This window comes from Colossoma macropomum, unplaced genomic scaffold (assembly GCF_904425465.1).
Source record: "Colossoma macropomum unplaced genomic scaffold, Colossoma_macropomum, whole genome shotgun sequence".
NCBI lineage: Eukaryota > Metazoa > Chordata > Actinopteri > Characiformes > Serrasalmidae > Colossoma > Colossoma macropomum.
The window spans coordinates 39,394-60,670 of record NW_023494820.1 but is presented as its reverse complement, the minus strand read 5'-3'; the positions used below and the strand labels follow the sequence as shown (position 1 = coordinate 60,670).

General features: G+C 40.5%; 1 protein-coding gene across 1 annotated transcript in view; it reads right to left on the bottom strand.

Moving 5' to 3' along the window:
- Nucleotides 1-983: 983 nt before the first annotated feature.
- Nucleotides 984-21,277, bottom strand: part of slc44a4 (solute carrier family 44 member 4) — a 38,317-nt gene continuing 18,023 nt past the window's right edge. Inside the window, exons 3-22 of the mRNA XM_036560319.1 lie at nucleotides 21,000-21,073; nucleotides 19,179-19,257; nucleotides 18,964-19,063; nucleotides 18,565-18,696; nucleotides 18,387-18,447; nucleotides 18,149-18,266; nucleotides 14,347-14,430; nucleotides 13,799-13,911; nucleotides 13,273-13,395; nucleotides 11,723-11,822; nucleotides 11,540-11,632; nucleotides 10,151-10,253; nucleotides 8,448-8,707; nucleotides 7,653-7,747; nucleotides 6,803-6,906; nucleotides 6,493-6,566; nucleotides 6,006-6,076; nucleotides 4,444-4,538; nucleotides 3,385-3,469; nucleotides 984-1,285 (exon numbers count right to left, since the gene is read on the bottom strand). Coding sequence (XP_036416212.1) covers nucleotides 1,182-1,285; nucleotides 3,385-3,469; nucleotides 4,444-4,538; nucleotides 6,006-6,076; nucleotides 6,493-6,566; nucleotides 6,803-6,906; nucleotides 7,653-7,747; nucleotides 8,448-8,707; nucleotides 10,151-10,253; nucleotides 11,540-11,632; nucleotides 11,723-11,822; nucleotides 13,273-13,395; nucleotides 13,799-13,911; nucleotides 14,347-14,430; nucleotides 18,149-18,266; nucleotides 18,387-18,447; nucleotides 18,565-18,696; nucleotides 18,964-19,063; nucleotides 19,179-19,257; nucleotides 21,000-21,073 — 2,068 coding nt within the window. The 3' untranslated portion in view covers nucleotides 984-1,181. The remainder of the gene's footprint in view (nucleotides 1,286-3,384; nucleotides 3,470-4,443; nucleotides 4,539-6,005; nucleotides 6,077-6,492; nucleotides 6,567-6,802; nucleotides 6,907-7,652; nucleotides 7,748-8,447; nucleotides 8,708-10,150; nucleotides 10,254-11,539; nucleotides 11,633-11,722; nucleotides 11,823-13,272; nucleotides 13,396-13,798; nucleotides 13,912-14,346; nucleotides 14,431-18,148; nucleotides 18,267-18,386; nucleotides 18,448-18,564; nucleotides 18,697-18,963; nucleotides 19,064-19,178; nucleotides 19,258-20,999; nucleotides 21,074-21,277) is intronic.

Genomic DNA, 21,277 nt, shown 5'->3' with positions numbered 1-21,277 from the left:
GTCAGGAATCTTTGGCCCAGCAGTGGAGATAAAAGTGAGGTGTGCACATAGACAACGTAAGAAAACAGCCTGTATCTGAAATGCTCTTGATTTACTGGCCATATTTTTTGGTTTCCATCTGGATGTGAAAGACAAGAACTGGAGGAGTGAATAAGGAGCTCTGGCTCTGAAGAAGAGACATGAAAAAGACTTTTGGCCGACACCTCATTAAAGTAAATTAACACAAATGGCAACATTAATGAAACAGAAGCATCTTAACGAAAGAAGGTTAAGGAGTCAACGTTACGTGTTCTGAGATGGTTTGGCAGAGAAGATGTGAGTGTGAAGGTGAATGTTCTCCCTGTTGGTCATTTGTTGGGCTGTTTGTTCAGGTTTATGGACACAGTAGGGTTTCAGTGTTACATTACTATGGTGGTTCTAAATATCAGTACTCTAGGGGGCGCTAGAGGAACAATCGCTTCTGTAAATCCAGGTGTGCTCTTATTTCAAAAGCCACAATGTCGTGTGTGAGGTTTATGTTACCTAGGTGAAAAAATGAGACGAAACAGAAGGTGGGCTCACACAGCTGTTCTCTAGTAGAACCGAGAGGTTTTGCTTTCTCTTGTACGTGTGTTAGCGCCCCCTGCTGTAACACAATACTTCTCCCTTGCAAATTCTGAAGCTGTAATTGTATTTCACTAAATTAGGGATGGAACAGTGAGCACATATAATCATAAACCACAATATAAAGCCTAAAGATAATTCTATGTTTCAGTAACTAAGCAATTACCGTCTTTTTTAATATTAATATTTTAAAACGCAGTGACACATCAATGCGCAGCTCAAAGCGCCTCCCGTTTATGTATTTGTATGTTTCCAGGCTCAGTGATCCGGTATATGGAGGTATAAGTGCAGTGTAGCCTGAGTAAACGCCTGTAATCGTCTTTGGTTCGACTTCTAACTACATTAACGTTAATAAAAATGTTCTAAAAAGGCGCTTAAAGGGTCGACGTTACATAGATTTCTTCCAGTTTGGTAACAAAAAAAGATTGGAGGACGTTTGAGACTTTGATCTGAGATTCTGCTGAGAAGAAAGTGACTGTGCTCTCGAAGAGAAATATAAAATGAAAGAAGGGGAAGTCGTGGGGGCGGGGAGTCGTCTTCATCGTCCAACAACATGGTCTTCATCTCACTGTCGTTGGTCACTTCTTTGGCTGTTTGTTCTTTTTGTTGAGGATCTTCATCAGGCTCTTGGACATGTAGTACGGTTTCTCAGCACTGCCGTCGTTTCTCTCCAGATCTTCCACTGAGAGGGAAAAAAAGTGTGTTTCAGTCAAAAAGCTCAGTATTATGGAATTATGTTATTCTACTGAATTAGGAATATATGAAGATTTCCAGTCCAAAATGCTGTATATCCATTCATAACACCTGCAGATACAACACGTTTTTGAAAAGAACAGCTAATGTGCTGAATCATTATTTCTCTAATAAAGTGTTATTAATTAGAACACAGCACTGATATTTCTTCTTTGGGTAAAGTTCACAAGCCCAACAACATAAATCATGAGAAAATCATGATTTTTTGAAATGGGCTATGGAGAATAAAACTGAATAATCAAGTTGCTTCAAATTTAGTTCTGATAATTATGTATGATCATCGTCATCTCTTACACAGTTTACTCCCCGATTTAGTCGTGGTCTATTCCCCTTCTAGCTAGGTCTCCCTCTATCACTCGATGCTGCCAAAGTAGGGGGGCCCTTAAATTCTGTGCTACCTTAAATATATTGCCACCTTAATTTCAGTGCTCTTTTAAATTTACTGATAACTTAAATACACTGCCACCTTAAATACCGTAAAGCTCACTCCCAACAACAATTATAATTGAAAAAAAAAAAAATGTACTGAAATGATGTCCTCGATCATTTATTTCTCTAATAAAGTGTTAATTATAACACAGCACTGATATGTCTTGTTTGTGTAAAGCTCACTCCCAACAACATAAATTAGTAAAAAAAATATATATTTTTTTCATTTATTATGTAATAAAACTGAATAATCAAGTTGTTTCAAATTTACTTCTGATAATTATGTTATTTAGTCGCATTTTATTCCACCTGCTAGCTAGGTCTCCCTCCATCACACAACACTACCAAGCTGGGAGGGTGAAGGCCCGGCACAAGCTTACTCTGAGATCCATGTAGCTCCACCACATCTTCAATTGCTGCTAAGACAACATTATTGGAGCTCAACACACTTGGAGGAGAACACTAACTGCTAATTCTTTAACATTAGCCTGATGGGAAAAGCGACAGAAGACCATCCTATCCTGAAAGGACAATTATGATCTCTTAGGCTTTGTTCACACAGCAGGTAAACGTGTCCCAAATCTGATTTTCTCACCAAATCTGATTTTTTTGTTTGTCTGTTCAGATTATCTTTTAATTGTGATCTGTATGCAACATCAGTCTGAAAAGATCAGCTCCTAAACTGACCCACATGCACAAAAGAGCAGAGCGTCACGCTGCTTCACGGCTCATCCAGAGGTAAACAATCACGACCGCCAACGAACGCCAGTCACTCCCGGAGGATCAGCTTCATCTTCACCAGCATCACAGGAGCCATCATGAAGCTTCACTGACTGACAGCTGGGCTCATCACCCACTTCTTTGGTTCGCGTCCTCGGATTCTTTAAACTCTGCTTTCAAACCTTTTACTGTTCTTTGACGCTGCAGCCTCGTTCTCCTGCGGCCGCGTTCGGACATTTCTTTCTAAAGCTCTTCAAACACGGAGGGTTTTGGATGAGTCTCTTATGACTTTTGTACAGAAATATCAGCCCAAATTCAGTCTCAGCAGCGCAAAATTATGACGAATATAGAGTTTGATTGACGTAAAAGTCGCATGAATTCCGATCTGGCTGTTCAGACTGAGTCACATTGCCGCAGATTGGACACATATCGGATTTCAGTACCACATATGAAAGCGTCTCAAATCGAAACTGAAAATGTCAGATTCAGTGTGTTTATCTGTTCACACAGCCACACAGACACACATCTGTGTCACATCTGAAGAAAAAGATCAGATTTGTGCCACTTTTACCTGCTGAGTGAACAAAGCCTTGGACTCTCAGACACTGATGAGGTCAACGCTTAGATGGTTGCACCACTTCAGAGCCACAATAAACATCTTTTTTAAAAATTTAAATTTGACAAAAGTCAAAGTTGTGTTGCTGTCACTGTCACTGAATGAATGTAATCAGAATTAAACACTTAGTAGCATTAATTAATAGATTGAACTAGTTAGAATTAATAAATTAAAGATGGTCACTGCAGTGAAATTAACATATCAGACAATGGTTGACTGATAAAGTTTACATTGGTCAGTGTATGTGTGTGTCCAGTACTCACAGAAACAGAGGAAGAGTGTGTCCACACACATGTTGTAGACGCTGAAGAATCCGTGAGCGATCAGATACGCTCCCACCACCACCGTCTACAACAGAGGTACATTAACATCAGCTTAGTATTAATCTCACTTATAAACAAGTGCAGACAGAACTGACCACAGATTAATGATGAACAAGCCTCTCGGCCAATCACAGCCATGTCTACACATCAGTTTCTCCGCCAGGTGAAGAAAGAACTCAGAACAGTGTCCACAAACAGACTGTATATGTCTCAAACTACAGGCCTGTGAGACTCAGCCATCACATATTTACAGTTCATCCTTAAATCCAGTAATAACACCATAAATATAATAAAGACTAAATTATAGTCATATATGAAATATACGCATATTTAAACTAAACACAAAACAAATCATTTTTACAGCATACACAAAAGTGCACACTTAAAAATGATGGTTCTTTGGTAAAGACAATGGTTCTACATAGAACCATGCACACTCAAATAACCCATTGCATGATTAAAGGGTTCTTTGCATTGTGAAAGGGTTCTATTGTTATAATGTCAAGCTTGTAATAATAAAAGAACCCCTTTTGGCGCTACACAGAACACTTGTCAGAAAGGTTCTATACAGAACCGTCTACACTACATTCTCCATCAATCTGAAGAACTCTTTCACGATGCAGACAGAACCATTTTCTTTACTGAAGGACTCTTGCAGAACCATCTTTTTTAAGTGTGTAGCTCAAAGCGCTATTGGTCAAATAAGAAAATGTGTTAAAGAAAAATAAGTATAAAAAACAGTCCTTTTTAAAATCCCATTAAAATGAAAAATGATATAAAACGTAATAATAATAATAATAATAATAATACCTAGAAACGTGCATTTACTGAAGAACATGTACAGTGATTGAGCAGCTTAAGCAGTTCCCGGGTGGTTGCTAGGGTGTTGCCAAATATTACTGTGATATGTGGTTGTAAAGCAATGCGCAATCACTAATAATAATAATAAAACTAAGTAATCATAGATAATAATAAAATGAAAGTAAGATATTGACTCACTATGATGGGCATCCAGTAGTAGTTTAAGGCTGAGGCCTGAAACAGCGAACCTGGAACCTGGATTTTACCAGAGAAGAAGAAGAACGCCAGCACACCTGAGCAGAGCGAGAGCGAGAGCGAGAGCGAGAGCGAGAGAGAGAGAGAGAGAGAGAGAGAGAGAGAGAGAGGAGAAGACACTGAGCCTCGTGTTGGTGAGAGCTGAGTAGTTTACAGGTAAACAGAACCCTTTAGCACTGTCCTTATTATACACGTGTTTGTGTTGCAACAATGCAGAAAATTCACCTGCACATTAAAACAAACCTCATTATATTCATAAGAAAGGAATTAATTCAAGTACACATCTATAAAATCCCACAGTGCTGTTTAAAGTCCCTAATGAGCATCTTGTGTAGCTGCTTCTCATCTACAATACTATACAAAAGGCAGAGACCACTCATTTATTTCTGAGGAGATCAGGAACATAGAACATAATACACCTACACAAAGACGGAGACAATAAGTGAAGAAAAAAAGAAACGGGTTTCCAAAACTGCAGTTCAACTACTGATGAAAAGCTCAAGAGAAAATGTGGCTCCTAACAACCACCTGGAAGAGCTGGTAGACCCCAAAACTGCCCCCATCAGATAAACAGCACTTAAAGCTTTCATCTCTGAGAGAGAGGAGAAAATCAAGCTGCTCCAGATCTGAAAACATCCACAGGTGTTTCTGTCCATCCTTCCACTGTGAGAAGACGACTCAGCGCTGTGGGTCTGAAAGGATGTGTAGCTGTCAAGAAGAACCTCACTGAGAAAAGGAGACGGACACATCGAACAAAGAAGCTGAACGATGGACTGACCACCCCAGAGTCCAGACCTCAACAGCACTGAATGTGTTTGATTACTTCAGAAAATGATCAACCAGCTTCTAAGACTGAACTTTGGAGGTGTGTCTGCAGATTCTTTGAGGAACTGAAAGTGAGGCTCCTGAAAAGAATGGAAGCTGGAATAAAGGTGAAGAGTGACTCACTGACACTCAGACAGCTGATATATGTGGCTGTTCAGGTTAATTTTTTGTGAATTGTATGTTTTCTGTTCTCCTCCTGAAGCTGAAGAATGAATAACTTGTACTTAATGGCTGTTCTGACTGGAAAGTGAGTAAATGAGAGTGATCTCTGACTCCTGCACTGTACAGTTTCTTTGCTGCTGTAAGTCTGCAGTTTCCTCTGCGCTGAGTAAAGGGTTTGTTTCTGTCTGTCTGTCTAATGTTAGAATGTCAGTATGGTGTAGACTGGACTGTACTGCTCTAATCCTGATAGATATTACCATGGTAACAGTGATGTTAGCTGTGTCCCAATTCAGGGGCTGCATCCTTCGGACTGCGTCACAGCGGCGCGACTAGACTGTCTCATTTCTAAGGCTCCTTCATATGCGGCTGAGAAATGTGTCCTTCTTTTCCATGGCAACAAAGAATCCAACGGGTGGATCCTTCGCCAACCAACATATCTCAAGGTTTGTAGACCGCATCCTTTGAAGGATGCAGCCCCTGAATTGGGACACAGCTTGTATAGATGGTGTTTGTCTTACCGATTCCGCCGACCACCAGCAGCTTCCCAAAGAACAGCAGCAGATCTGTTACTTTATCTAGAACCACCACCCTGAATACAACAAACACAGCACAGTCAGATCAGCTCACAGAACCAAACTGAGCTCTCAGCTCTGCTCCAGATCAAAAGATGCTCCTGTTTTCTCTAATCTAGACTATTATAGTGCAACTTTCACTGGATACCCAAAATATAAAGACTTAAATCTCTGAAATTAGACTTTAAAGTTCTTAAAAAGAAGTTATTTTTCTTGTATTATGCAAATTATCCGTGAAACAGCTTTGCACATCACAGACTGGCAAAAACATCTTCAATAAACACTTTAACAAGTATGTATTACCTGACTTGTTTCCTTTATTGTTTACATTTCTCTGTTTTGCACAGTTCCTTGTCCTTTCATATAATCTATTTCCTTAAAGTGCTATCTACACAGTTCTGAATTTTATTACTGTAATTATCATAAAGCTCACCTCAGAATGTTCCTCATGAGCAGCAGGAAGGCGTTTTTGGCTGAGACGCAGAAGTTTTTCCCGTATATTGCGATCTAAGAAAGAGCAAAGACACAGAGGAGCAGTCAGAGACTGACAGCCCTTTAAAAAGTCTTTACGTTCTCGATATTTAAAATTAACATACAGGATCTAAATTTCTAATGCTAATTTTGTTAAAACTTTATTATGGACATCAATTTTATTAGAACTTCGTTCTGGACATTCAGTGTAGCTCAATTTCGTTCTGGACGTTAAATTTTTCGATTCTGAACTCGTTGATGCTGAAACTCACCATGATGTAGGCGTTTCTGTTGAGGAACTTGATGAACTTCTCCAGACACCAGAAACAGCACTTCAGACAACACATCAGGAACCGAGCACAGGGGTTCTGAGCAGCTGGAGAACCAAACACATACAGTCATACAAAGTAGCACAACACCGTCAACAATCAGCAGCATTAAAACTGATATTACAGTCATCTTTCATATCAGCAATAAACAGAAACCTCAGTTTCAGGTAACGTCAGTTAGCTGCTATACTGCATACTGTTGATCTGAAACTGGTGGCTGAACTGCATCTATATTTCAGTAGTAGAACTGACTATAACCTGTAATTCCATGTTCTAGAAAAGCTTATTCACAGTGGTGGTGATAGGAACCAGACGTCCACCTCTAAAAGCTCCCTCACAGAAAGACATGAAATGATTATGAATTCACTGCCTGATGACTGAGACACTGTTTTATGATAGTTTTGAGAAGATTTTAATCTAAAACGTATTTTTAAATTCATTCATGGTGGAGGGATACATGCAAGGTGTTGTGAGGCAAAATAGCCCCTAAAGAAAACGAATTATTTCAGATTTTCCACTATTTTCCACCATCAACATTCCATATAAACTCAGAAGACTCGTGTAGGTTCACTGGTGGTTCTGGATAGTAAATAAAATGTCTATATTTGTGTTGTAGTCATGGCGACCCCTGGTTCCTATCACCACCACTGTAAAGACATCTGAACCATTTCACACCAAACCACTCTGAATCACTCTGATTACATCTCAAAACAAAAATCTCCCCTTTCAGAGGTCACAGATTTACACCTGTACTCTACACAGCATTTCATCTTCAATGTGATGTGCTCTGTACCTCTGCACTTGTGGTCGATGTATTCAAGAATGATGCGGACCAGCTGGATAATAGTCAGAATTAGAGCACCAAACGCCAGAGAACCCACATGATACCTAAGAGAAGAAGAGAAAGTTCATTATAAGCAGAAAACACAGCTGTAAAACCAAACTGTAACATGTACTGACTGTTAACAGAAACCCCTTAATGTACAAGGTAGTTGTTTCTAATAAAGCGGCCAGTTAGTGGAAGTACAAGGTAGGTGTTTCTAATAAAGCGGCCAGCGAGAGGAAGTACAAGGTAGGTGTTTCTAATAAAGCGGCCAGCAAGTGGAAGTAAAAGTTAGGTGTTTCTAATAAAGTGGCCAGCAAGTGGAAGTACAAGGCAGGTGTTTCTAATAAAGCGGCCAGCGAGTGGAAGTACAAGGTAGGTGTTTCTAATAAAGCGGCCAGCGAGTGGAAGTACGAGGTACAAGGTAGGTGTTTCCCTCTGACTCTGACTGGTCTAAATCACTGCGTTGTTTGTTCTTAGACCTCCCCCTGACTGTGATTGGACCAAATCTCTGCATTAATTATTGAGACCTCTCCCTGACCGCGTCTGATTCTAATCACTGCCTCATTTGTTCCGAGACCTCCTTCTGACTCTGATTGGTCCACTGCACAAAGTGGGCTCCTAGCAATGCTAAGACATACTAGTTCTTTTTAAGCTTAGTTTCTGATGGTATTCATGGGTTTCAGAATCAGTCATTACTCCTCTGGTACACAGCATCCCCAGGTCTGGGGCTGGAACCACAGTGCTTATGATCTTTAGCCTTACCGCAGTGCTCTCATGAAGGAGGAGACCAGAGGGCATGCTGGGATATCTGCAGGTTTGTGGAAGGCCCAGTAGTAGGAGGCGAAGGCTCCGGCCAGCGTGCAGTGACCCAGAGCGATGACGAAGTTCACACACCAGAGGAAGGCGATCACGTTATAAATCTGCAGGTTAAAGATGTTCCTCTGGAACAGGCCTTCAGTGTTGTACTTTATGAACACACAGCGAGCCGAGGGGCAGGTGGGGTACAGGGTACCGTTGAAGGCCTGGGAGGAGAAAAGAACAGATGTTAGAACACAGTGATCCTTCTGTAGAACTGTTTGCAGTTTTTCAGTGGGAGTTTGTCTCTCTGACCTCGTTTACACCTGGTTATTTTATGCGTCTTGAGTATCAGGATTACATCTGGATGAGGCCACATAAAAATGCCAGTGTAAATGGACCCAAGACACATTTAAAACACAGATCTGATCACTCAAACCACTTCAGGAGGTGGACTGAGACGCATTTGAGCCACATGTTATAGCAGCGTAAATTAATCCATCTCTAAGACACATTCGACAACCACAACTCCTCCCTGTCCAATCAAAACTCCTCCCCGTCCAACCGAAACTCCTCCCCGTGCAGTATGCCACTGGCATGTGGTCCATGTCTACGAGAAAGATAATCATGGAGGATGCACGAGGAATATTTCACTACAAACCAGCCGCTGAATTGAAACTGTAAAGAGAGTGTTTTTGACGTCTGGATCAACATTATAAACATTATAAACATGATATCGGCTCTTATCTGCCTGTGTTTTACTCGCAGCTGCTCTCTCTCCGCTCCCCTGTTCAGGTGGTGTTCATGCACGTCTCTTCACCACCAGTGGACGGTTCCTCCACTCTTCTAGCTCTCTGATTGGCTGTTTGAATCACTCGAGTAAATCTCTGACCTTCTCACACTGCAGGACTCGCCAACGTTTTGAGTCATAAATATCAAACGTATTTGATAATATCGAAGGGTCTCCGATCACTTTGATCAGAAAGCTAAAGATTCACTCGTTACTCCTCTCACACTACAGATCATCCGGACCGTCAGTCACTTCCAGTCAAGTTTCTGACCTGGAAAATTGCTTCAGATTATGAAAATTTGTCACAAGGGGCACGCTGGGCTTAAAATCGGGCAAAAAATCATGTCGTGTAGGCCGAGCCTAACCGGAGATGCACTTGACTACCAAGTGTAAATTCATGTGGTTAAAATCTTATCAGGATACAATCCAGATCCTGGACACATGAAGTAACCAGGTGTCTTTGTTGCGATTAAGATTGAAGTGAGTGAACACAGTATGTAAAGTATTGTAAAATACAAGTATAACACAGTTGAGTGGCAACAGTTCTCGAGAAATCCCACATTCTTTAGATCAGGGTGCTCAGCTATGCTTGCTGGGTTAGTTTTTGCTCTTTGTTAGCAGTTTCATTAAAGCTGTGTGGACCGGAGAACCCACAGCTGCCGTGTGATTGGTGAGGATACTGCTTATGTACGTGTCACCAAAGTTCATGTTGAGAGAGGAGGATGTTGGCAAAGTACATCAGCCATTTATTGAACAATGTAAAGTTATTGACAGGATAATCTTCCCAAAAGAGCAGGATTAACATACTGATGGATTTAGGTTCCAGAGACTTTAATGAGTTTTCTATGGAATATTTATAGATGTGTGCCTTATTTCTCACCAGTGGGTCGCAGGTCTGGTTGCCGGCGATGCTGCTGCAGTCTCCCTGAGACGTGTTCAGAGCCACAACGTTGTACACTGGAGCTCCAGATGTGGCCAGATATCTACACACATTGCGTTAAGGAGAGAGGCTACGACATACTGATGAAACACTAGAGGTCTGCTAACCAACAGATTTTGGGATGTTTCATGTTCAGTACTGTGCAAAAGTCCAGATCCACCCTTCATTTGTTTAATTTCCACTTTTTTAGCATCATGATAAAAAGCAGAAAACACTCAATCTAATCTCAGCTGCAGTGTGTTACTCTTTACCTTTATTCCAGCCTCCATTCTTTCCAGGAGACTCACTTTCAGTTCCTCAAAGAATCTGCAGACACACCTCCAAAGTTCAGTCTTAGAATTTGGTTGATCATTTTCCGAAGTAATGAAACACATTCAGTGGTGTTGAGGTCTGGACTCTGGGGTGGTCAGTCCATCGTTCAGCTTCTTTGTTTGATGTGTCCGTCTCCTTTTCTCAGTGAGGTTCTTCTTGACAGCTACACATCCTTTCAGACCCACAGCGCTGAGTCGTCTTCTCACAGTGGAAGGATGGACAGAAACACCTGTGGATGTTTTCAGATCTGAAGCAGCTTGATTTTCTCCTCTCTTTCAAAGATGAAAGCTTTAAGTGCTGTTTATCTGATGGGGGCAGTTTTGGGGTCGACCAGCTCTTCCAGGTGGTTTGATAGGAGGAACATTTTCTCTGTAGCTTTTATCAGTTTTTGACCTCCAGTTTGGGACATTTCTTTTCCTTAGACTTAGCAGACACTAACAAGAAACAGTGTTGGCTTCAGAGCTCTTCATTGCACCAGCTAAGTCAGTGCCATGGCAGCAAAAGCTCTCAGATCAGCGTGTACAGCTTTAGTTCATTTTTCTGACGATCATCTCAAGCTCTTAGTAACAAAGAAAAACGACGTAAAACCATGTCTGTGGAAATTAATCTCTGTTTGTGCATACCAGCAGGTCCAGGTCAGGTCCCAAAGTCATGGGTATGTACAGAGTTCGGGTTTCAAATGTTGCAGAACCAGTCAGGCCTAGTCGGGTCTCAAAGTCAAGAGGTTCAGGTGTCACATTTAGCAGTACTAGCTGGACCTGGTCAGCTTAGGTCTAAAAGTCCCAGGTATGGGTTGGATTCAGGTTTCAAATTTAGCAGTACCAGTCTAGCCTGATTGGGTCAGGTCTCAAAGCCTCGGGTAAGAGTTGGGTTTCAACTTCAGAATTGGAGAACCTTTACCTATTATCCAGTGCTTTAAAGCAAGGAGATATTTTGAGCTGGTTATCAGTTCATTAGTTTATATTGTTGGTCATAATTCAGCCTCTTATCAAACACACACACAGGCAGAAAGGATACAGGGCAGTGATTCCCCAATAGCAAACACACACAAGGAGCATCACAAAGGTCACGATTGGATAACACAGCGTTGACATCATGTAGCCCACCGCCCTACACAAACGAGGATAACACAATCAATATAATGGAAAATCAAGAAAATTACACAACAGTGTGTATATGAATGTGTTTGTGTGTACATACTTGCTGGACTCCTGAATGAGGGCGATCGCTATGAGGATTCTGGTCCTCAGGAAAATCAGAACCAACAACAAAACTCCTTCAACCACACTCAGAATGATCACTGATGGAGAGAGAGAGAGATAAAGAGAGAAAGATGAGTCATTAGTCTTGATTAAAAACAGAACATAACCCATTGTGTGCATTACTCTTAATGTCTCAGCTCCACACTATTACACTAAATGCCCAATGGTATCTTCTATTTAGTGGACTCAGCTTCTGGAGAGGCACTCCTCTCACTGAGGACACAATCTTTACAATGCTCACCTGTGTGCAATTCCCAAAGTAAAGCTATGGCAGCAGTCATGCACAAACCTTGAATCATTGTGAGCAGCGTCAACCGTGAGACAGCAGGGTGTAAAACTCCCCATCTTTGGACTGTGGTGCTTTTGGGATATGCAGGAGTGATGAAGCTCTACTGGACAGCTCTGGAATGAGTTGAAGTGATGAAGCTTCAAAGAACAACTCTGGGATAAGTTTGAAAGGTGAAGATCCATCGAACTGCTTTGGGGTGAGTTGAAGTGACCAGGTTCCAATGAACACTATTGGGATGAGTTGAAGTGATGAAAGTCTACAAGCAACGTTTGGATAAATCAGATTGATGAAGCTCCACCGAACACCTTTGGATAAGTTGAAATAAAGAAGCTCTATGAACACCTTTGGGAAGATTCAGATGAAGCACTTTTGGGATGAGTGGGAGTGATAAAGCTCCATTGAACACCTTTTGCATGAGATGAAGAGATGAAGATCGCTTGAACCCCTTCATTAAGCACTGGAAGGAAGAAGCTTGGTTGAGCACCTTTTAAATGAGTTGGAGCCTTCTAAGATGAAGCTTCTAAGAAGTTGGATGAAGCCAGATAAAGTTGGATGAAGCCGGATAAAGCCGGATAAAGTTGGATGAAGCCGGATATAGTTGGATGATGAAGCTGGATAAAGTTGGATGAAGCCGGATAAAGTTGGATGAAGCTGGATAAAGCCGGATATAGTTGGATGATGAAGCCGATTAAGTTGGATGAAGCCGGATGAAGCCGGATAAAGTTGGATGAAGCCGGATATAGTTGGATGATGAAGCCAGATAAAGTTGGATGAAGCCAGATAAAATTGGATGAAGCTGGATGAAGCTGGATAAAGTTGGATGAAGCCAGATGAAGCCAGATGAAGCCGGACTACCTTCACTGGCATTTGTGCACCAGAAGTGATCATCCAACATCAGTACCTGGCCTCACTAATGCTCAATCAAATCCTGTTCAACATCTAGTGTAAAGCCTTCCCAGAAGAGTAGAGGCTGTTACTGCAGTACAGGCTTATCCTTATCAATACCCTTCATTTCAGAAGAAACACTGGAGGTGCAGGTGAACACAGACCTCAGGACGTATACTGTAGATGTGTAGGTATGTAAATTATTTTTATGGGTTTTTATGTTTTTACTGTATTATCAGTGAGACTTTATAGAATTTATTTAGTTTAAGATTTTAAGATTTAGGTCTAAGAAAGTGTATATGAATAAAACTCACAGAAGGCCAGCCAGGTGTCCCTGATCTGCAGGTAAACATTGACGTTGGTGGTGAAGCCAACGTTATTGTAGGTCAGAGTGGAGTTGGCCAGCAACATGTACTCATTATAACAGTACCAAATACCTGGGAGAGAAAGAGAGAGAGCTTCTAATTTATGCGCATACAAAGTTCACATTAATTTTTTCAGTACTACATTTCTATATTTATACTAAATATTTATAACACATTTTAAAATGTAACTTTAACTGTCTGCCAGCTAATCTGTCCACTCAACCTGCACACACTGACGTGATTAACCAGCACAACTCTTCAGTTAGAACTGGACAGTCTCAGCCTGTTATGGAAGACTTAATGAATACCCACTATTCATACCTGTGACTTTATATTTTATAGACATTAAGATTTGACACATTCACCATTATCACCACAGAAAGCGATAACAGAGTCAGTGTCCCATCCTCTCAGTCACATGACTACTGTACACTACTGTACACAGAAAGATCCAGCTTCAGACACACACACTTACCGAACGCTCCCACCGCCAGAACCCCAATAATCAGAACCCACACTAGGATACCCGCCAAGAACCGCAACAGCAGGAGGAACAGCAGACTGGCCAACATAGCAATCACCAACCCACTGAGAGAGAGAGAGAGAGAGAGAGAGAGAGAGAGAGAGAGAGAGAGAGAGAGAGAGAGGGAGAGAGACACAGAGTGAGAGAGAGAGAGAATACAATAATGTTATTTATTTGTAATAAAATTTAGATCCAGAATAAAGTTCTAATAAAATTGGTATTTAGAATTCATCATATTTCAAAAGTGGAGATAACTGGACATGGATTACTGTAAATAAATCCTTTATGATGTCTTGTTTATATTATGCCGGGCTGTCCATACATGTTATTACTGAAGAATGTAACAATAATTATTAACATTTATATTAACAATGATTAATAAAGTGATTTTAAAGTTTGAACTGTTAATATCTGCTCTGTTAAAGCAGATGCAAAACATTGTGATGACAGAAATGTCGTTAAAGGGGCCACAAGGGGGCGACATGTTATTTCAAACTCACAGTACGATCCACTGCCACGTCGAGGCGAAGTCAGCAAAGATCCTCACACCTACATCTCTCGCGTTAAAGCCATTCAGCACATCACTGAGAGAGAGAGAGAGAGAGAGAGAGAGAGAGAGAGAGAGAGAGAGAGAGAGAGAGAGAGAGAGAGAGTGTATTGTAGTGATAGTGTAATTAGCATGATGGTTATCAACACCAAACCCCAGAGAACAGACTCTTGCGCTACTAAGCGACTGTAAACAGTGAGTGAGCTGAGGACGCCGGAGGGAAGAGGAGCAGGGTTAGTTTAAATACAGACAGACTGTCTAAAACAACACTACAGCACTACAAGCAGTCAGGACCAGCAGTGTGTGTGGGGGGGGGCACTCATTCTAAAGGTCATCTGACTGAGGAGACCCCCATCCATCTAGAGACCACAGACAGAAACAGGGAGAGCAGAGGATGCTAATAACAGACTAATGACCAATGAGAGAGTGGAGCAGTTCTCAATTCCAGCTGAACAAATAAACCCTCCTTCACTTCTCCTGCTCACTTCCACCTGCAGCAATCCAGTATACGCAACACAACCTTCCATCTCGTCATTTTAAAAACAACAGCTGCTTTTTACACTGTGTAGAAATTTCATGACGGATGGACCAAAAGGAATGGACTGAAATGAACGAATGCATCCGAACAGTAAAATGAAACCTCTACTTCTTTCCTATCTGGTTTTTCCTGATCTGTAGCCCATGATGTCACTAAGTATAGTCACTCAGTGCATTTACATGCACTCGATAATCCGATCATGATCAGATTTCTGCAGTTATCTGATTATTCGATCTCAGGGTCAACCTCAATGTACTTTAAATAAAGGTTGATTGATTAACTGATGCTAACATTAGGCTACATTACTACTCTTATCATGTAGTTTTGCTTTATGTTGCATTGCACAACTTCTCTGACAGGCTAGATTTCTTACAGAATCAGGTTATATTTCAGCTTTTTTTCCTAAAACATCCAATATTTTCTGCTGGTATCGGCCCAATAAAGCTGATGATCATCTGTCTGCATGGTGGATTAGCTGAGTGGAAGGGAGCAGGGAAGTGTTCAGGGTTTTGTTTTAATTTGGTTTGGAATTGAGCTTTGTGGAGAAAAATAAGTGAGGGGAATGAAAGCGAGAGATCAGAGGAACTACAGACACACTCTAAATCCTACACATGAACACACTGATCACTCACGCTGACAACACTCCTGCACTGCCAACAAAAGAGAAACACGTTATTATGGCACGGTGGGGGTCGGGGGGTGTGAACATGAGCACAGAAAGCTGAATGTTAAATTTAGGGTGTTAATCCAGAAAAATACCAAAAAAGGTGCCACAGAAGGTTCTTTGAATGATGCCACAGAAGAACTCTTTGCTTCCTTAAAGAACCCCTCAACAATTACCTTCACTTTGTTGTCCCTTAAGCCATTTTGCAACATCTTTGGAACTACTGCTGGGGTCACTGTCCATTTGGAAAACCCATTTGTGCCCAAGCCTTAACTTCCTGGCCAAGGTCTTCAGACGAGGCTTCAATATCTCCCCATGATTTCCATCTAAATGCCATCTATTTTGTGAAGTGCACCATTTCTCCCTGCAGTGTAGCGCTCCCACATCATGATGCTGCCGCCGCCATGCTTCACAGCTGGGATAGTCTTCTTTGGCTCGCAAGCCTCCCCCTTTTTCCTCCATACATAACGATGGTCATTATGGCCAAACAGTTCAATTTTTGCTTCATCAGACCAGACGACATTTCTCCTGAAAGTAAGATCTTTGTCCTCATCTCCAGTTGCAAACTAAAACTTGTTTTTTATGGCAGTGGATTCTTTCTAGCTGAGCAGGCTTTCAGGTCATATTGATATAGGATACGTTTTACTGTTGATATCGATACTTTCGTACCCGTTTCCTCCAGCATCTTTACAAAGTTCTGTTGTTCTTGGATTGATTTGTATTTTTCTAAGTACCTTCATCTCTAGGAGACAGAACGTGTCTCTTTCCTGAACAGTGTGATGGCTGTGTGGTCCCATGGTGATAATCGTTTGAACACATTAACGTGGTACTTGGAAATTGCTCCCAAGAATGTACCAGATTGTGGAGGTCCACAATTGTTTCTGATTTCTTTTGATTTTAGCATGTTGTCAAGCAGAGAGGCAAGTAGGCCTTGAAGGTAGGCCTTAAAATACTGCCACATATACATCTACTGTTAACTTGAATGATGTCAATTAGCCCATCAGAAGCACGTGAAAGCCATGATGTCGTTATCTGGAATTTTCCAAGCTATTTAAAGGCAGACTCAACTTGGTATATGTTAACTTATAACCCACTGGAATTCTCATATAGTGAATTATAAGTGAAATAATATGTCTGTAAACATGTAAAGATTTCCTAAACAACTTGCTAAAACAATTGTTTGTTGGTATGGAATCTGTAGAGGGGATGACAAATATCGCTGCATTCAGAAAACCATGTATCTTCATTTTTGACAATTTCACACTGTCCTTTACATTGTGTGAAAATTTCATGATGAATGGACCAATAGAAATGCTCTAAAATCTCTTTAAATTGATTAATGTTGAAAGGTAAGAGTGTTTTTCCCTTCTCCTGTAAAGCTACTATTCCTTGTTTTTCTTTGGACAGTGACGATATGAGTTTAAGTGACTTCAACCTAAGTGTATGTAAACTTTTGACTTCAACTGTAGATCACCTGGGGGTCCCTGAGGACTAGTTTAAGAACCACTGTCCTATGACGTCACTCAAAGAATCCTTTTTGGCACCTTTATTTTTGAGAGGGTACAACAGTTCAAACCATGGATCTCCAAGCGTCTTTGAAAATGATATAAATAAAAAAATAAAAAAAAAATCACAATTTGTCCATAAATTTGACATCTTACAAGAAAAATCACCTTCCAGGAATAGCCCAAAAACCCACATTTTTTGGTTTTAAAATCATCTTGGAAAATGTATCATTCTCACAGCAGAGGCGGCACAATTTCATAATTTCTTTTCCAGTACCGATATTGAAACCTTGAGCATCAGCTGATACGTATCCAATAATTCTTCTTTAAAAATGAATAAGGTTTACCATCAGCTATTTTCAATTAAAACACTTCACTTAAGATGAGCATCTAAAAGTAGTCTCCCCCTCTGATATCACATCCAGCATCTACTTATATCGACCCGATACTGATATCCCATTTCAACTCTTAAGAAGCAGCAGCTGGATGTAAGGAGATTAGTCAGTCAATCTCTAGTAAAAGCTGCAACTTTAATTAGTGCCATGCCGCAAGCCATGAAAATATCCAAGTTCTTTAACCTACAGAAATCAGAGTGACAATAGTTCCCTCATTAACTATCACCTTACTTTTATTAAAATTAGAATGGATGCCCTTCATTAAATTACACTAAAATGGTTGTTCAGCTACTTGGAGAGCAACTTGCATAGGCTGTTATATGCCTTGCATTGAACCATAATATGCTGTGGTGTACCACAAGGTTCAATTCTTGGATCTTTGCAGTTTCCAGTCTATTTTACTGATTGTTACCTTTGCATGATTTTTTCTTATATAATCTGTGGATGATACTGATAAGTAGGCATGTCAATTCAATTTTCTTACATCTATTGCAAAAGTTCTAACAGAAATGATGTCACTCAGGAATCAGCAGCCACTGATGTGTCCACAACGATGAAGAGGTGTGAATATATGTTTGGGTGTGAGAACAATTTAAGAACTATTGGAGGACACTGACTGGCTGAGAGTATATGTGAAGGTTTTGTCGTTTTACCTTGTGGAGTTCTTGAGCATGTTCACAGTCTGATTCATAGTCAGGCCGGGAAGTGTGAAGTTAGACGGAATGTTATCGTATGACGACGTTCCTAAACTTGGCAAACATCTTCCCAAAACTACAGACAAAAAGAGAAAAAGAAAGTATTTTCCTCCAGTGCTTCACCTCAACTGTTATGTTCTTGAAAAATGAATGATACTTAAAAGAAAGAAAAATAAAAAACAAACAAACAGAGCACCTGAGGTAGTAGGGGTGTAGAAGTATGGACAATACTCCTTCGCAATGATCTCTGAAGCTGTCTGTGAAAGAAAGGTGATTAATGGGTGAATGCATAAAAAAATAAAATCAACTAATGAACAAATAATAAAGAAAAATATGATGGACTTCTGCACGCAGAGAAACATTGAGATACTTACAAGTTTGGTTGTGCTGAGGTCGAGCCAGGGAACACAAAGATCCTGATTAAAATACTGGGATAAATCTGCATGTGGTTGATACGCTATAGGATTCAGGACCCAGAAGTTTGATGGACATGACTTTACACAGATCTACAGCAAAGAGAGGAGAACAAAACAGACAAGTGATATAAACTGAGTCTGTTCTACAGTTTCTCATTAGGCTGAATGAATAACCGACTCTAAATGTAGGTATTGTGATATAAACTCAGTCTGTTCTACAGTTTCTCATTAGGCTGAATGAATAACCGGCTCTAAATGTAGGTATTGTGATATAAACTCAGTCTGTTCTACAGTTTCTCATTAGGCTGAATGAATAACTGACTCTAAATGTAGGTATCGTGATACATTGTGAATTACCTGAGTGGTGGGACACTGCAGACCCTGCAGCGCTGCAGCCATGATGTTGGTAGCAGTGGCACATTGGAGAATATTAAAATAAAAAACATTTGGCTTATCGCTGAAAGAGAGAGAGAGAGGGAGAGAGAGAGGGAGAGAGAGAGAGAGATAACGTTCATTCAGTATATGTATATAGTGTATATGCATATAATGTATACTCAGCGTGCTGTTCTTACTGGTTGGGTGAGACTCCACAGTACATGCCGGTGGAGTTTCGGGGGTACAGCACATGGCGGGGGTCTCCATACAGCCACGCTGAAACACCCACACAGTTATTAGTTTAGTACTTAGTCTTCAGTACTTAAAAACTTCAGCACAGAATGTAAAATGTTGAATACAAATCATTGCATTTAATATCTCATAGCTTTTAATAGATTTTTTCAAATGTGGCACTATTTTGTCCGATCCAACCGATCAGACGTCAGAAAAAATAAATATAGCCACATATAGTGTACTGTGAAAATTTAATGTTATGTTTTAATACATCGCCCAGCTCTAATAAACATTTTTTTTTATTATTTGTTCTCTGGGATTTAAAAAATGTTCTGGAAGATGGTCAGAGGGTTTCACCAGTGGACACACTGAGTGGACTGCAAACAAATATGATAGGAAAACCATAAGAACATTTTTTCCTCCATTGTGCTGCTCACATTAACAGGAAACTGTTACTGTGACATTCATGTCCTCCAGATAAGGAGCCTCATAAATAGTGGCCTCTTCTTCTTTAACCAAATCAGCATCTCTATTTCACACACTGAACCCAAAACTGACCACGGAGGTCATTAAAGCGCCAGTCTGGCAAAAAGTCTAATTTTTCAAACCTCTCCTCTCCACCTCAAACGTAGCCAAGACCTGTTTGGTGTCTTAAGTTTGCTTCTTTAGTTTTAGCACTGGAGCTACGAGGCTAATGTAGCTAACAAGCAACAAAAGCTTATACCCCACAAATTAGCATGGTGCTAACTGCTGCCCGAAGCCTCAGACTGTGTGGAGTTGTTCAGTAATGTTTAATAGACTTGATTATGTGGTTTCTGACACTGTATGACTCACTGTTACCTATACAAATAAATAAAAAATAGCCAAAAATGGTAGCGTCACTGAATGTCTGCTGTAATTTGTAATTTTTGGGATAGCAGAAAATGGGAAATTGTATTTAAAAGATCCATTTGAGCCATTAATTTAGGCGACCAAACTCCTGTTATCTGTAGCAGATGCTATGTGAGATTCCAAATGGCCCTTTGGGCGGGAATGTAATGCTACATTCCTACTAAAACTGTATTGAATTGGTGCTAATATGCTAAACGTCCATCCAGGAACGTCAATTTTGGCACATTCTTTTGAAACATAACCTAAAATCCCACAGCAACATTGAACACAGCATTGGGTTTATATAAACAAGATTTTAGGCTTTACTGAAGGAAAAAGCACAGCATATGACAGTAACATACTATTTGCATCCAATAGTGACGCTAGCAGAAATTAGCATTATGATAGGGTGTTTTAGTTCTTGGCTTTGACATGTATGGCCTGAACAGATGTCCAGCTCTAGCAGTGACAATTCACCACTGTTAGCAGTTTGACAGACAAATGAAGCTCGAGAAGTGTGGAAATATGCAAAATAGAGAAAGTAAATCAGGCAGAAATCATGCAGGAATGACTGTTTCAGTTGGGTGTTTTAGGCTATCAGTAAAAGGTGTCTGATCGATCTGAGCCCAGTTTCCCAAAAGCATCTTTATGTTAAGAGCGCCTTAACTGGTTAGAGAGAGTGTTCACTGTGCTGCTCACTCGACCACTTAAGAACGGTTCTTGTGCTTTTGGTGAACTCGGCCCAGAGCAGGTCAAGAACCTCACATTTGGAGGATAAAACCAGAGAACTGCACTTTTCTTCTGTTTTACTACAGGAATATTCAGCACACAGCATTTAATGACCTTTATACTGAATGTATTAGAGAGAATAAGACTAAACCTAATATCAACAGACAGTGAGAGATGGTTCTTACCCAGAATTCCTACCACCATGTACCCCGTGATGACCAGCATGAAGAGCACACAGCAGATGATATCAGTGCAGCTCCTGGAGAAGAACAGTCAGATTCAGTGGGGTTTATTTCAGCACACACAGATAGACCGATACGTCCTCTCAGACATTAACACTCATAGTTTAGGCTTAAACTGTTCATAAGTTAGGCTTAATGCTCGATCAGCTACATTCCTGAATTTATCAAAAAAAGGCAAGCGAAATTGTGAAATTTAACGGTAAACGTGTGGTTTTGTGTTC